The 15,335-nt window shown below is 35.0% G+C and overlaps 1 protein-coding gene and 1 non-coding gene across 2 annotated transcripts; one reads left to right on the top strand and one right to left on the bottom strand.

Annotated features, from left to right (window-relative positions):
- The first annotated feature begins 1,596 nt into the window (after positions 1-1,596).
- Positions 1,597-5,428, top strand: LOC133693150 (oligopeptide transporter 4-like). The gene is made up of 6 exons (XM_062114297.1): positions 1,597-2,271; positions 2,432-2,529; positions 3,116-3,688; positions 3,943-4,195; positions 4,367-4,549; positions 4,684-5,428. The coding sequence occupies exons 1-6, from the start codon at positions 1,651-1,653 to the stop codon at positions 5,308-5,310; spliced, it is 2,355 nt and encodes a 784-aa protein (XP_061970281.1). The 5' UTR covers positions 1,597-1,650; the 3' UTR covers positions 5,311-5,428.
- A 4,032-nt stretch (positions 5,429-9,460) lies between these two features.
- LOC133695545 (small nucleolar RNA R71) lies at positions 9,461-9,567 on the bottom strand. Its single transcript, XR_009842493.1, has one exon. It is a non-coding gene; the product is annotated as a small nucleolar RNA R71 (small nucleolar RNA).
- Positions 9,568-15,335: the final 5,768 nt, after the last annotated feature.

Below are 15,335 nucleotides of genomic sequence, written 5' to 3'. Positions count from 1 at the left end.
TTTCTTTCTTTCTCTTTTTCTTTTTCTTTTCTTCTCATTATAATTTGTGATGAGAGATGAGAGAGAAAAGGAAAGAAAAACAATAAAAAAACATCGAAGGCACACAAAAACTTCGATTACAACAGCACTAGTACTTTTAAAAAAATCAAGACGTGACGAATCTAATGACACCAAGAAAAGTCACCAACGATGACTTAAGAGGGCCACACTTGCAGCCAAAGACAAGTGAGCCACCCACCACCTTTGGGCAACTAGTATGACACACTTGGGTCATCGTGTGTGATCTTTCTTGGTGTTGTTGGATCCATCTCATTAATATCTTTCAACTGGTGTTGGTTGTTTCGTAATGGGAGTTTCATTGTATCTTTATGGTTGTTTTTTTTATTATTTATTTTTTCCTCTCATCTCTCTTCATGTGCAGTCAATTTCAATTCTTTTTTTAAAATATCATGATTCTGAATAGTGACAGGTTAAATGTTGGGTTTTTCAATCACGACATCTATAAAAATATGCTAGTTTACTAATTATTTTTTTAAAAAAATATATTATTAAACTAGTATTAAAAAAGAGTGCTAAAAACAAAAAAATAGTCGTCAATCAACGGATAAAAATCTTAGCTAATTTTTTTTCTGTTAATGTTGAATGTCCTAGTCAATTTACGCACATCTCAACTAATTTCTCAAGGTCCTGAAGATAATGACCATGTAAGTCTTCAATGGTCCTAAAATTTGCAACACTTGAACTGGTGACATCTAAGAAGTAAATCTAAAATCTAATTAATTAAGCTATATTTCCCGGAATTAATTTAACTAATAGGGTGGCGGGTCTTCGGTTGTAGCTATGCGTGGATAGTTAATAAAAATAAATAAATAAATGGAACTCACCGTAAGCGTGACTATGGAGGTAACAATCAACTGCAAATTAGATAGCTTATAAGAGTATAAGAGTTGGAGTTGACGGTGAACGAACGGCTAAGGCAAACCGTAACGGACTCAAATTGGGATTGCCAGTCACAATCATCGCTTGAAGTTTGAACCGCCAAAACAAAAGTATAAAGCCAATGCCGGCGAGAAATAATTCCTTTTTCCCATTTGCAAAGGTTAATTGTAACGAGACTGCGACCAGGCAGATTTTCTATGCTGACCTTTGTTTTAACAAGGTTGCCTGAATGGAATAATTTTAAACGGCGTCCAAGAACAATTTATCAACTAATTAAATAGCTAGGATGAATCATTTGTTTCATTCTAAATGTTCTTTTGTTTTTTAGATAAAGTGATGGTGGGATAAAAGACCTCTATTTGTTGGGGTATAATTATATAAATTAAGTCGGCTTAATCAAGTTTTAAAAATTATAATCCAACCCGTAATATCTATTTCTTAATTATTATTTTTTTTATAATACTTATAATATTTACGTTACCGGACTCAATAGAGTGAAATGTTAGAAAAGAAGAGGGAAAAAAAAAGGAGCTGGGGAGGGGGAAATTATCAGCATAATCGGGGGGCACTGAAGTAAATAGCTATACACAAAGAGACAGAGTGATGAATAATTAGGAGCCATGTTCCAGTCTCCATCTCTGTCAGAGCACCATTTTCTATATATTATCTGCATTATATATAAATACTGTATATGGGTGTTTGAATTTTGAAATGAAAGAAGAATGTGAGGAAAGCCAAGGAACAACCTCTTGTCCTGCAACATTCCAAAATTCAAAACCCAACAACACCACTCCTCAGCTCTCAATCTCTGTCTCACATTCAATGGGAACTGTAGAGGTAGAGGCACCGCCAAGCAAAGACCTTGACATAGACGAAGAAGAGCTCTCTCCAATAGAACAAGTCCGTTTAACAGTACCCAACACGGATGACCCGTCTCTCCCAGTATGGACTTTCAGGATGTGGTTCTTGGGCATTCTCTCTTGCTGTGTCCTTTCTTTCTTGAACCAATTCTTTGCTTATCGAACTGAGCCTCTCATCATCACCCAGATTACCGTCCAGGTGGCAACTCTCCCCATCGGACGGTTTTTAGCTACTGTGCTGCCTAAAACCAAGTTTAACATTCCTGGTTTTGGGAGTAGAGAGTTCTCTTTTAACCCTGGGCCGTTTAACATGAAAGAGCATGTTTTGATTTCGATATTTGCTAATGCCGGTAGTGCTTTTGGGTCTGGTTCAGCTTATGCTGTCGGTATTGTTAACATTATCAAGTCCAAGGCGTTTTACGGAAGGAACATCTCCTTTTTCTCTGCTTGGGTTCTCATCATCACCACACAGGTGCTCGTCACATATTTTTCTCTTGTGTGTGTGTGATTCCTGTTAGTTCTTTCTTATTGTCATTCCCTCCTTTCTATAACTAATTTAATTCTAGCTAGCTTTTGAGTTTTGCTAATCTCGAGCAGCTAACAAACCAACAAGCGATAACGCAATTGTGCAGGTTTTAGGGTATGGTTGGGCTGGGCTATTGAGGAAATACGTGGTGGAGCCAGCTCATATGTGGTGGCCTAGTACTCTTGTTCAAATCTCTCTTTTCAGGTTTGCCGGCTTCTTATTAGCTTGATTCTGCAACCTGTGGACTATTCCTGCTTACAATCAACAGTTTTTCCTAGTTTTGGAATTGAATACAAAGAAATACCAGCTAGCAATAATTGTTACATCATCGTTGCAACAAATAAGGTTACCGCAGTGCTCACATGTGATTTTTTGCCGTCTCAATTTTTGTCCTAATAAATGTCGTCAGCTCCCCTCGAAAAGCCAGCAGTAATATTGTCTTTCTCTCTCTTTTATAGATCACCCTGTCTCTCCGAAATTTTAGTCTTGGGAAATACGGTCAGTGATGGCAGATATGTCAGTTAGATATGTTGACTGTGCTGCAAAGAAATAAAGCAGCTGATTTTGTTGCCAAGGCAGCCTTATTACCTCCAACAAAATTACTACTTGCTTGATTGCATTTTTCTTTTCGACTGTAAAAGAAGCATATTATCTATCATTTAGTCTTTATTCTGAAAAACTACCTGACCAAGTTAACCAAAATAGTCTGAGTTAGATTCCATTATAATTTTGTTTACAAGGTTGTTAGTACAGTCACAAACTTAAAGGGATACATTTATGGGAATTGCAGGACATTGCATGAAAAGGAAGACAAAAACGAGCACCGTATCTCACGAGTGAAATTCTTTGTCATTGCAATGACATGTAGCTTTCTCTGGTACTTGTTGCCAGGGTACCTCTTCCAAACATTACAAAGCATTGCTTGGATTTGCTATGCTTTTCCACATTCAGTCACTGCCCAACAAATAGGGTCTGGCATGAGAGGACTAGGAATCGGAGCCTTGACATTGGACTGGTCAACAGTAGCTTCGTACTTGTATAGCCCTCTGCTTACTCCCTTCTTCGCTATTGTAAATGTCTTCGTAGGGTATGCACTGATAATGTACGTCGTAATTCCAATATCATACTGGGGACTGAATGTATACGATGCCAAGACATTTCCCATTTTTTCATCGCACCTGTTCGATGCACGAGGTGCAACGTACAACATTACTGAGGTTGTTAACGACAAGTTCGAGTTAGATTTGGCACAGTATGATAAGCATGGGAGGGTTCATTTGAGTACATTCTTCGCTCTCACCTATGGATTTGGATTTGCCACTATTGCAGCCACTCTTTCTCACGTGGCTTTGTTCTACGGAAGGTAAGCTTTTGCTCATTCTTTGCTCATCCTCTACAGAACTGCTTAGGTGTATTATTTTATTTTCTTGTTGAATAATTGGGAAGAAAAAAAAATTGAATGACTTTTTGAATCCAAGTTTCGTTTAAATTAAGACATGATTTGGATTATTAAGCGAGCATAGAGGCCTTTTGAAGTAGTTAAAACTTGTTAAGGCTTTTCGCTGATTCTTACATATTATGGATGTGTGTTTAATTTAATTCAACACTATATTACAGGGAAATTTATGATCGTTACCGGGCCTCTTATAAGGGAAAGGAGGATATTCACACAAGACTAATGAAGAACTACAAGGACATACCTTCCTGGTGGTTTCATGGGCTTCTAGCCATGACATTACTAGTCGCCCTTTTCCTCTGCATCTTCTTGAAAAAGGAAGTTCAAATGCCATTTTGGGGACTTCTGTTCGCAGCTGCCCTTGCCTTCATATTCTCCCTTCCTATCAGCATTATTACTGCCACCACAAATCAGGTAATCTGAAAATTCAACTCCCATAGCTCCATAACCTGTTAAGTCAAATCAATAATATATTATAAGCATCGAGGAAGATATTTCTTTGATCAAGCAGATCAATAGTAGAGGGGTCTGTTTACTGTCACTAGAACCAGAACTTGTACCTATTATTGACAATTGTTTTTTCAGACACCAGGGCTGAATATCATTACTGAGTATGTAATGGGAATCATATATCCTGGGAGACCTATAGCCAATGTTTGCTTTAAAACCTATGGCTATATGAGCATGGCTCAGGCAATTTCCTTTCTTAGTGACTTCAAGCTAGGACATTATATGAAGATTCCTCCAAGGTCCATGTTCCTGGTTCAGGTAACCACTTTCACTGGGGACATAATTAACTATGATCTCATGCATGTTCTATTCATTTTGTGTCTTGTGTGCGTGGGTGCTTGAATGTTTCTGCGTGCTAATACCTGATAAGGGCTTAATTTTAATTGCATCAGTTCATTGGAACCATCATAGCTGGAACAATCAACCTTGGGGTGGCATGGTGGCTTCTGAATAGTGTTGAACATATATGCCAAGATAACCTGCTTCCAGCAAATAGTCCTTGGACTTGCCCTAGTGACCGTGTGTTCTTCGATGCATCTGTCATCTGGGGTTTGGTTGGACCTAGGAGAATCTTTGGCTCCCTCGGAGAATACGCGGCCCTCAACTGGTTCTTCTTGGGAGGACTGTTGGGGCCATTTATTGTATGGCTACTCCACAAGGCATTCCCTGGGCAATCTTGGATACCACTCATTAATCTACCAGTGCTCCTGGGAGCAACAGCTTCTATGCCACCAGCAACAGCAATAAACTACAACTCATGGATTTTAGTTGGAACAATCTTCAATTTTTTCATTTTCAGGTACAGAAAGGACTGGTGGCAGAGATATAACTATGTTCTATCAGCAGCTCTTGATGCAGGTGTTGCCTTCATGGCAGTTCTTATTTATGTGACGGTAGGGCTCGAAAATAAGAACTTGTACTGGTGGGGTTCTGATCCTGATGTTTTTCCGGAGCACTGTTCACTAGCAACTTGCCCCACCGCAAAGGGTATCTCGGTTGATGGGTGTCCAACATTCTAGCTCTCACAGTAGTCTCAAGTTTTTAATTCTCAACGAACGCCCAAGTTTCCCAAGTTTTCAGCATTAATGTGTGTCTTCACATTTCTTCTATATACAGCGGTGCTCTTTTTCATGTCTACATTATTATTGAAGCAAATTAAGAAAAAATAAATTACAGCAAAAATTTCTTAAAGGATGTCAACAACGAGTAGGATGTGGCTCTAGCTATTCTCAAAACGAAGCAGGGAGACTATACATCGGCAAATGAAGGTTGTAAAAAGCATATTTTGAATACGATACAAAAAATATAAAATAAACTTGGATAGTAAAATAAATTAAAAAATTACAAAATTATAAAAAAATTGTTTTTCTATATATTTAACTCAAGTAACCCATAAATACATTAGGTGATCATCATTATAAAGGATTTCAACATCATAAAATAATTTTTTCCAACAACTTTCTAAACAAGTTCAAAATCAAAGCTCACTCATTCATCCTGTTCATTTTTCCAAACCAAAGAACTACTCTTACTCTCTTTCCCATGCATAAAACCATTAAGAAAAAGCTTATAATTCTCAATCAAAAGCCTACATCCATCACCCCCGTAGCTTACAAATATATATAATATGTGTAGTGTTCACATGCAAGAATGTAAATAAAAATTGCAGCCCAACATAACCACATGACCTAGTAATGAAAATATATGATTGTGAACAGAGAGAAACGAATCTGCTTCAAACTTGCAGCACAACTCAAATAATCTCAAATATATTAGCTGATGATCATTATATATACACACACACACACACACTAATCCTGAAGTTATAATTTAGAAGCTCCATAAGTCCATATACAAAAAAAAACTTCAAAGTTGCAAATCGCAGATTACTCACCAATAGATTGCAATTTGCAAATATAATTCTTTTCTATCTAGATGGATTGATTTGCTTCTAGGAGTACAAGTCAGTGGAGATTTGGATTTTGGAGATTAGTTAAAAGAAGAGAAAAGGCTAAAGGTGGAGATTTGTTTTGAATTTGGAAGTTTGGAACAATAGAAGTGGAAGCACTTTGAGAAAAAGAGGCTAGGATGCTAGGTTTTTCACTTTTTGGTAAGTTATTGTAGTATATAATATATCCCTTATAAACTCATGAAATAAGAGTTAAAATCATAATTTTATATGATTTCAATTGATCGATTTCAACCGATTTTAATATGATTTTACTATTTTTTGAGTTTTTAAGCTGGTTTAACACGATAACATATATTAACTTGTAAAATCATACAATTTATGAGTCAACTCGTAATTTTAACAAGCTTGCTAAATAGTATTAGCATACATTTTATTTTTCTTTTTTACCGACTTTCAAGCAGCGTGAGTGTGTGCATATGATGTTTTGATACTTTCAATATACACGAAGAGTACATTTTCATTTTCTAATACTTATAATAATAGCTTCCAGACAAGGAATTAGATATAGAAAAATGACTAGGTTTTTCTCCGTATCAAATTTTTTTAACATGAAAATATAGTATATAGACTATAGAAATTTTTTTGGTATTATTATTAATTTTGGTATATCAATTCAAACTTGCAAATTCTTAATTCAACTTTTTGCTTAACATAAGTTTTAAATTAAATCGTGTGGAAGTTTTCCTAACATGACTTTATCGATTAGGCAAATCCAAAGAAAAAAATAAACATGTGAGCTAAACTTGCGACTCAGGTTATGAACTCCACTGGATTACATTAATTTTTTATTTATTATATAATAAAAAATACAAAACTCTTCAGCTCTTAGATATCCTTGCTCAACATATGAGAGCATTCACTAAAGCAATTCTAGCCACTTAGAAGTAGCTCATAGATATTCCATTACACATAACATAACCAATAGCACAACTTGCTTAACTTGTGCAACCTTTTCATAGACAACTTTGCTTCCTAGAAAGAACTTGATAAAATGATGTCCAGGAGAGTAAAAGAAATATTGTCACACCACTACTATGCCAAGAAGTAGATCTCATCACCATGAAGTTAAAAAATCCACCTTCAGATATGATGTCCATAAATCAAGAGGCAAAGTTATACCCAATAATCATAGTCATCGCCATCTTTCCTTTTTAGAGCCCCATTTAAATGACCTAGAATGTAAAAGGCCAGAACGAGGTGAGGATAATAGTCTTGCACACCAAGTAGTTAATTCTTCATTTTTAAATGACCTAAAATGAATAACCCCACATCTCCATCTTTTTCTTTATTTTTTCAACCAAACCGGCCCCTATTTCCACCATTTTTAGTTTGTTTGAACCAACCACTCTACTTTATTTTTCCCGATCAAACTAGCCCTTAATTGCACTACTTCAAGTTCAGATGAACTAGCCCTCAAACCAATATTCCAACCATTGATCTTAACTCTCATTCCCACCCAAAACAGCTAGCCCATCTCCACTTAAAATTAATTTTTAAGATTGTTTTTCATGTTCTGAAGGGAAATCCTTATTGATGCAACCATAATATTCGATAGTTTCACCCACATTTAACTAGTATTTTGCCTATTTTTTATATATAAAATGCCTTGATATTCTTTGTTTTATGTTTTGAAGGCACTTTTGGATGAAAGATGCAAGAAGGAGTAAATTAGAGGTAATTGGTAGATTTGACCTTCAATCGGTGTTTTGTGCAGAGCGTGAGCTCTAGAGGTCGAAATGAAGTGATTCTAGTGACATTAAAAAGCTAACATCCATACCTTTCTGGACATCTAAGGCAAGAAAATAAAAGGAGAAAGATCATGGAAATCACATCCTTCAAAGTCAAATCTCACATTCTGCCAATGTTGACCTTTGGCCATTCAAAATTCAATATTTGGAGCTGCAGAAGTCCAATTGATGCAAACCTAATTTTGTTAGATTCCTGACTTAAAGACCTATCAACGCTCCAAATTTCAGCCAAAAACGATGTCATTGTTTGTTGGTTAGGGTTAGTTATATGACAGATCCGTTAATTAACCAACGTAAAGAAAAGATAAAAATTCAGAAATAAATTGAAGTTTCGTTTCAAGGATCGGTTCTAATTTATGTTGGTGGATGTGTGCTTGCGACCAAGGTTTGTTTTCTTGATAAATTTTAGTTTCAATTGATTTTGTTTGCTAGTTTAATTTCTTTCATAGTTTAGATCATCACAAATCAAAACCCTCCAATTGCATAACGTATAGCATAAAAATCTGAACTAAATCTTTCTCATGGGATCGACCCCTTGCTTGCTTTATACTATCTTGTGTGTTGTGTTTTAAGCTAAAGTAATTAATATGTGCGACTGCGACATCGCAACAAATTTTGGCATTGTTGCCGGGGACGTAATTTTAGTTGATTCTTATGCTTGTACTGTTATTTTTATTTGATGTGATTATTATTTTTTTTCTCTGAAAAAAAAAAGAAACAGAAGTTGTGCTTGCACGGTACTGTTCACTTACAACAGCGGTACTGTTCAAAACAAATTTTTTTTGTTTAGTGGTATTAAGTATCGGCCTTTTGTTTCCTAAAAGAAAACGACGTTCTGAACCCACCCTATCGAGGCCAAATTCTGCTTTTTTCTAGGATTTTCAGGTAGTTTTAGTTTTCTAGCCTTGGATTTTTGTACAATTTGCATTGTTTTTTTATCTCTTGTGTGGTTGGTTTCTTTTCAGTTTTCTTGATGATTTATACCGGTAACATGTTCTACTAATCAAAATCAAGTGCAGTTGGATCTCGAAATAGAAAAAAACTTTACGCAGGTTACGAAAGGAAGCTCGCTTTAACACCATAGCGATTGCACGACAACAAACACTCAAGGAGCTTGCTGCTCTTAACGTGAAAAATCACCCATTGTGCATAAACATCAACAATAATGTAAACTTTGAGCTCAAATCTGGTTTTATACATTTGCTACCAACATTTAATGGTCTTGTAGGAGAAGATCCTTATACTCATCTCAAGGAGTTCCATATGGTTTGTGTTGGCATGAAACCAAATGGAGTTGATGAAGAACATGTTAAGTTGAAAGTTTTCCCTTTCTCTTTAAAAGGGGCAGCAAAGGCATGGCTTTTCTTCATTCTCCCAGGTTCAATTAGAACTTGTAATGGCATAAAAAAGATCTTTCTTGAAAAGTATTTTCCAGCATCTCAAGTTGCCAACATAAGAAAATAAATATGTGGGATTCGACAATCTCATGGAGAGACACTCTTCGAGTATTGGGAAAGATTTGAGCAATTATGCATTCAATGCCCTCATCATTAAATACCTGATCAACTGCTCATTCAATATTTCTATGAGGATTGATGCCTACTGACCATAGTATCATTGATGCTGCAAGTGGAGGGGCATTAGTCTATAAAACACCCGAGGTTGCACGCCAATTGATCTTAAACATGGCAGCCAACTCAAAACAGTTTGGCACCCGTGGAGACTTCTCAAACAAACGAGTAAATAGGGTAAGTATTTCTAACCTTGAAAATAAAGTTAATGATCTTACTTCTCTTGTGCGTTTTTTGGCTTGTGGAAATGTACAACAGGTGAAAGTTTGTAGCATATGTTCCTTACAAGGACATGCTTCAGATATGTGCCCAACAAAGCAAGAAGATTACATTGAACATGCTAATGCAGTTGATGGAGCATTCAACGGACAGCCCTAGCGTAAATATGATCCCTTTTTCAACACGTACAATCCTGGATGGAGAGATCATCCCAACTTATATTATAGGAACCCACCCCAACAAAGCAATCAAGGCCGACAGTTCCATCCCCATGGATTTCAATCCCAATAAAATTATTAAGCAAGACAACCCCCTCCATTTACAAACTCTAATGTTATGGGATCGTCATCCAATGATGATCTTTGTGAGGTGATGAAAACTTTGGCTTCTAACACTATAATCTTGCAACAAAATATCATGTCTTTTCAACAAGAAACAAGGTCAAGTATTCACAACTTGGAAAAGCAAATGGGGCAAGTAGCTTCAAGTGTAGGGAAATTAGAAGCATAAATGAATGGAAAATTGCCTTTCCAAGCTTTGAATCCAAAAGAGAATGTTATTGCAATAATGCTGAAAAGTGGGAAAGAACTTGAAAGGCAAAGGTCAAAACAGGTTGAGATGGAGGAAGAAGAAGAGATAGAAACTGAATTGAGTACAAAGAAGAAACATCCTCCTCCTTCCCAAATTGAAACAACGACCAACACTCCAAAGGTAACTCATCACTCAATGAATTCTAGTTTTAAAACAATTCAACCCTTTCCTGTGAGTTCTTCTAGGTCAAAGAAAAAAGACAAAGAAAAAGAGATTTTAGAGGGTTTCAAGAAAGTAGAACTCAACATTCCTTTGCTTGATGTTATCAAGCAAATTCTCAAGCATGCCAAATTCTTGAAGGAGTTATGTACTACCAAGAGAGCTTTCAAACTGAAAGGTCATGAAATGGTAAATATGGATGAAGTTGTATTTGTTGTTGTTCAAAAGAATATGCCTTTGAAGCAAAAAGACCTAGGTTCGTTTACTATCCCATGTGTTCTTGGTAATGCTAGTTTCAAAAGGGTCTTGTGCGATTTAGGTGCATCCATTAGTGTTATTGCCTAAACATGTTTATAATTCTCTTAGTCTTGAGCCTTTGAATAAAACTAGCATTGTAATACAACTTGCGGGTCGTAATTTTGTTTACCCACTTGGTGTGATACAAGATGTCCTAGTCAAGATTAATAGTTTAGTCATTCCATGCGACTTTTATATTCTTGATATGGAACATGATTCTTGTAATTCATCAAACATCACTCTTATATTGTTTGGGAGACCATTCTTGAAAACTGTCAATACAAAAATTGATTATGGTAAGGATACTTTGTCTATGAAAGTAAGAGATGAAAAGATTGAATTTAATTTTCATGATGCAATGAAATATCCTTATAGCAATGTTTATTATATCACATACTATGACCAAGTTGATAAGTGTGTGTAGCAAGTTTTTGATTTTGATTGTGAGGATGGATTAAGCATAGATTTGAACTATGACTATGATTTTACAGAGATAGAAGAGATGAAGAGGCACATATGTGTTCCCTAAAACATGCACGAATCAGTATTGGCTTTGCAAGCTTTGCAAACTATTCCCCATGGTAATATCTTTATTGATTTAGTACTTTCATATAAAAAGCTTTTGTCATCTATTTTATAGGCCCCCGAGCTAGAATTGATACCTTTGCTTGATAATTTGAAGTATGTATTCATTGGTGACAACAATACACTTCCTGTTATCATCGCAAAAGGTTTGACAAGTGCGCAAGAGGAAAAACTTGTGAAGTTATTATGTAATCACAAGACGGTCATTGGATGGACTTTAGCCGACATCAAGGGCATTAGTCCCTCAATGTGTATGCATCACATACTATTGAAGGACAATGTGAACCAACAAGGGAAATGCAAAGGAGGTTGAACTCGCCTATAATGGAAGTAGTGAAAGCTGAAATTTTAAAACTGTTAGATGTAGGTGTCATTTACCCTATCACGGACAGTAAATAGGTGGCGCCAATCCATATGGTGCCCAAGAAGACCGGAATCACGTTAGTGAAAAACAAAAATGATGAACTCATTCCTACTCGCATCTCGAGTGGATAGAGAATGTGTGTTGATTACAGAAAGCTAAATCTTGCTACACGTAAAGATCATTTCCCATTACCATTTATGGACCAAATGCTTGAACGCTTAGCAGGTAAGTCTTTTTATTGCTTTCTTGATAGATATAATGGATACAATCAGATTGTTATTAATCTTGAAGATCAAGAAAAAAACTACATTTATATGTCCATTTGGTACATATGCATATAGAAGAATGCCCTTTGGTCTATGTAATGCACCCGCAACTTTTCAAAGATGCATGATAAGTATTTTTTCAAACTATGTTGAAAGAATAATTGAGGTTTTCATGGATGATTTCACGGTATATGGTGATTATTTTGATAAATGTCTAGAAAATTTATCTTTGATCTTGAAAAGATGCATTGAAACTAACATTGTCTTGAACTATGAAAAATGTTATTTTATGGTAGAACAAAGAATAGTTATTGGGCATGTTATGTCTTCACGTGGATTAGAGGTTGATAAAGCTAAAAAAGACGTTATTTCATCATTGTATTACCCCTCATGCATGAGGGAAGTTTGTTCTTTTCTAGGTCATACAGGTTTCTATCGATACTTTATCAAAGATTTCTCAAAGATTACAGCATCCTTGTGCAAACTATTAGCCAAAGAATTGGATTTTATGTTTGATCAAGCATGTAAAGATGTTCATGATGAGCTTAAGAGGTGTGTCACATCTACCCCTATAATCCAACCACCAAACTAGGATGAGCCTTTTGAGATAATGTGTGATGCAAGTGATTATACAGTAGGCGTTATGCTTGGGCAAAGAATATGGAAGAATTTGCATGTTATTGCCTATGCTTCCCGCATGTTGGATGGAGCGAAATGCAATTACCATACAACTAAAAATGAACCTTTTGCAGTGGTGTTTGCTCTTGAAAAATTCAGGTCATATCTACTTGGTATAAAAAGTCATTGTTTTTACTGACCATGCAGCTTTAAGGTATCTTTTGAAGAAAAAGAAGTCCAAACCAAGATTGATTATGTGGATCTTGTTTTTTGTAAGAATTTGATCTTAAGATCAAAGACAAAAAAGATGTCGAAAACCATGTGGCTAATCACTTGAGCCGACTAAGAACGAAGGATATACAAACCAAAACAATAAGAGAGACGTTCCCCGACGAGCAATTGTATGTGTTACATTCCTCAACAAGACTATGGTATACTAACTTGGTGAATTATTTAGTCACTAAAGAATTCCCTCCAGGATTGTCTACATCCCAATAAAACAAGTTACGAGCTGATGCTAAATATTATTTTTAGGATACTCCATATCTGTGGGAATTTTATGTGGATCAAGTAATAAGGAGATGTGTACCACAGGATGAATTTCATTTCATTATTACTTTTTGTCATTTTCATTCTTGTGGTGGGCATTTTGGAGCAAAAAGAACGACTCGTAAGGTACTTGAAAGTGGTTTCTATTGGCCTTATATTTTTAAAGATGCATATCACTTCTACAAATCATGTGAGAAATGTCAAAGCACAAGTAATATCAATCATAAGAATCAAATGCCTTTAACGAATATTCTTGTAAGTGAAATTTTTTACGTTTTGTGTATTGATTTTATGGGTCTATTTTCTTCTTTTAGCAATCTTTATATCCTTTTTGCTGTTGATTATGTGTCCAAGTGGATTGAGGCGAAAGCCACACGAACTAATGATGCTAAGGTTGTTTTAGATTTTGTCAAGACTCACATATTTGACAGGTTTGAAATCCCTAAAGCTATCATTAGTGATCGTGGTAATCACTTTTGCAATTGTTCAATGGAAGCATTGTTACGCAAATATCATGTGACTCATCGGACTTCAACAGCCTACCACCCTCAAACGAATGGCCAAGCTGAAATTTCAAATCGAGAAATCAAGTTTATTTTGGAGAAGACAATGCAACCTAACCAGCGAGATTGGAGTCTACAACTTGGTGATGCACTTTGGGCTTATCAGACTTTTTACAAATCACCTATAGAAATGTCACCTTATAGGATGCTTTACGGGAAAGCATGTCATTTACTGGTAGAGCTTGAACATAAAGCTTTTTAGGTCATTAAACAACGTAACATGGATTATGATGCTGCTGGGATTGCAAGAAAGTTGCAATTCAAGAGTTGGAAGAGATTCAAAATGATGCTTATGAGAATGCAAGGATTTGCAAAGAAAAGACTAAGAGTCTTCATGACCGAATGCTTACAAGAAAAGAGTTTCATGTTGGAGACAAAGTCCTTCTTTATCATTCGCGTTTGAAACTTTTTCCTGGAAAGATTGAGATAATATCAATTAATTAGATGTCATATTAGTTTTTATTTCTAATGTGATATTTTTTATACCCAAGTTTGTCATATCAAACTTATTAGTTAATATTTTTTAATAGACTTGATCATGTGATCATTATTGTCTAAAATGTGCATATCATCCACGTACAAATCTATAAAGACATCACTTACATTTGTATTTTTTACATAAATATATTTATCAACTTCGTTGATTTTGAAATCATTTGACAACATGACTTTAAAAAATTTTCAATAACATTATTTAGGTGTTTGTTTCAAATCATATAGTGATTTAACAAACTCATAGACTTGACCTTGATGAAAAACTTTACATGGAACAACTCGAAGGGTTTTTTTTCTATTAAAAAAAAACTCTTCAAGTTATTCCATGTAAACCTCTTCATAAGGTCACCATTTAAGAAAGTTATTTTTATATCTATTTAATATATTTCAAGCTTGTTAATAAATGTGGTGGATATTAATGTTCATATAAAATTTACTCTTGGCATAGAAAAATTTATGTCAAAAAAGGTCTATATATTATTGTTGTTTGAATCTTTTAATAACAAATCTTGTATTGTATTTGTCAATAGTTCCAACAACTTTCATTTTCATTTTAAAGATCCACTTATATCATAATAGTTTACTTTTAGATGGAAGATCCACTAGTCCTCATATATAATTATTCATAATGAATTTAATTTCTCTATTGTTTACCTCCTTCCAATAAAAAGCTTCGGGGCATAACATTGTCTTTGAATAACTCATAGGTTTATTTTTTAAGAAGTCATTTTAGTTATTTTAGGCTTAACTTCATCATCTTCTAATTAATGATGATAACCTGAGCTAATATCAATCATTCTCTTAGGTGAACGACTTTCTTGTGCTTTCTTAAATAGAAATACATCTTCACATAATCTAACATTCTTTAATTTTATAATAGTATTAGGATAAATATTCTTAATACTTGACTTGTGAACAAGATATATGCACTACTATTATAAGTATATTTGATAAAAACATAATACATGGTTTTAAGTCATATCTTGACCTTTTTGGGATCCAATACTACATAGTCATAGCATGCATAGCAAGTATATATTAAATTTT

This window comes from Populus nigra, chromosome 5 (assembly GCF_951802175.1).
Source record: "Populus nigra chromosome 5, ddPopNigr1.1, whole genome shotgun sequence".
Classification (NCBI taxonomy): domain Eukaryota; kingdom Viridiplantae; phylum Streptophyta; class Magnoliopsida; order Malpighiales; family Salicaceae; genus Populus; species Populus nigra.
Note: the sequence above shows the minus strand (reverse complement) of the source record. Positions and strands in the feature narration are given on the sequence as shown.

Coding starts and splice junctions, on each gene's coding strand:
- LOC133693150 (XM_062114297.1), top strand. CDS start 1,651: ATGAAAGAAGAATGTGAGGAAAGCCAAGGAACAACCTCTTGTCCTGCA. Junction 2,272..2,431: donor TTCTCATCATCACCACACAG/GTGCTCGTCACA, acceptor GCAATTGTGCAG/GTTTTAGGGTATGGTTGGGC. Junction 3,689..3,942: donor GTGGCTTTGTTCTACGGAAG/GTAAGCTTTTGC, acceptor ACTATATTACAG/GGAAATTTATGATCGTTACC.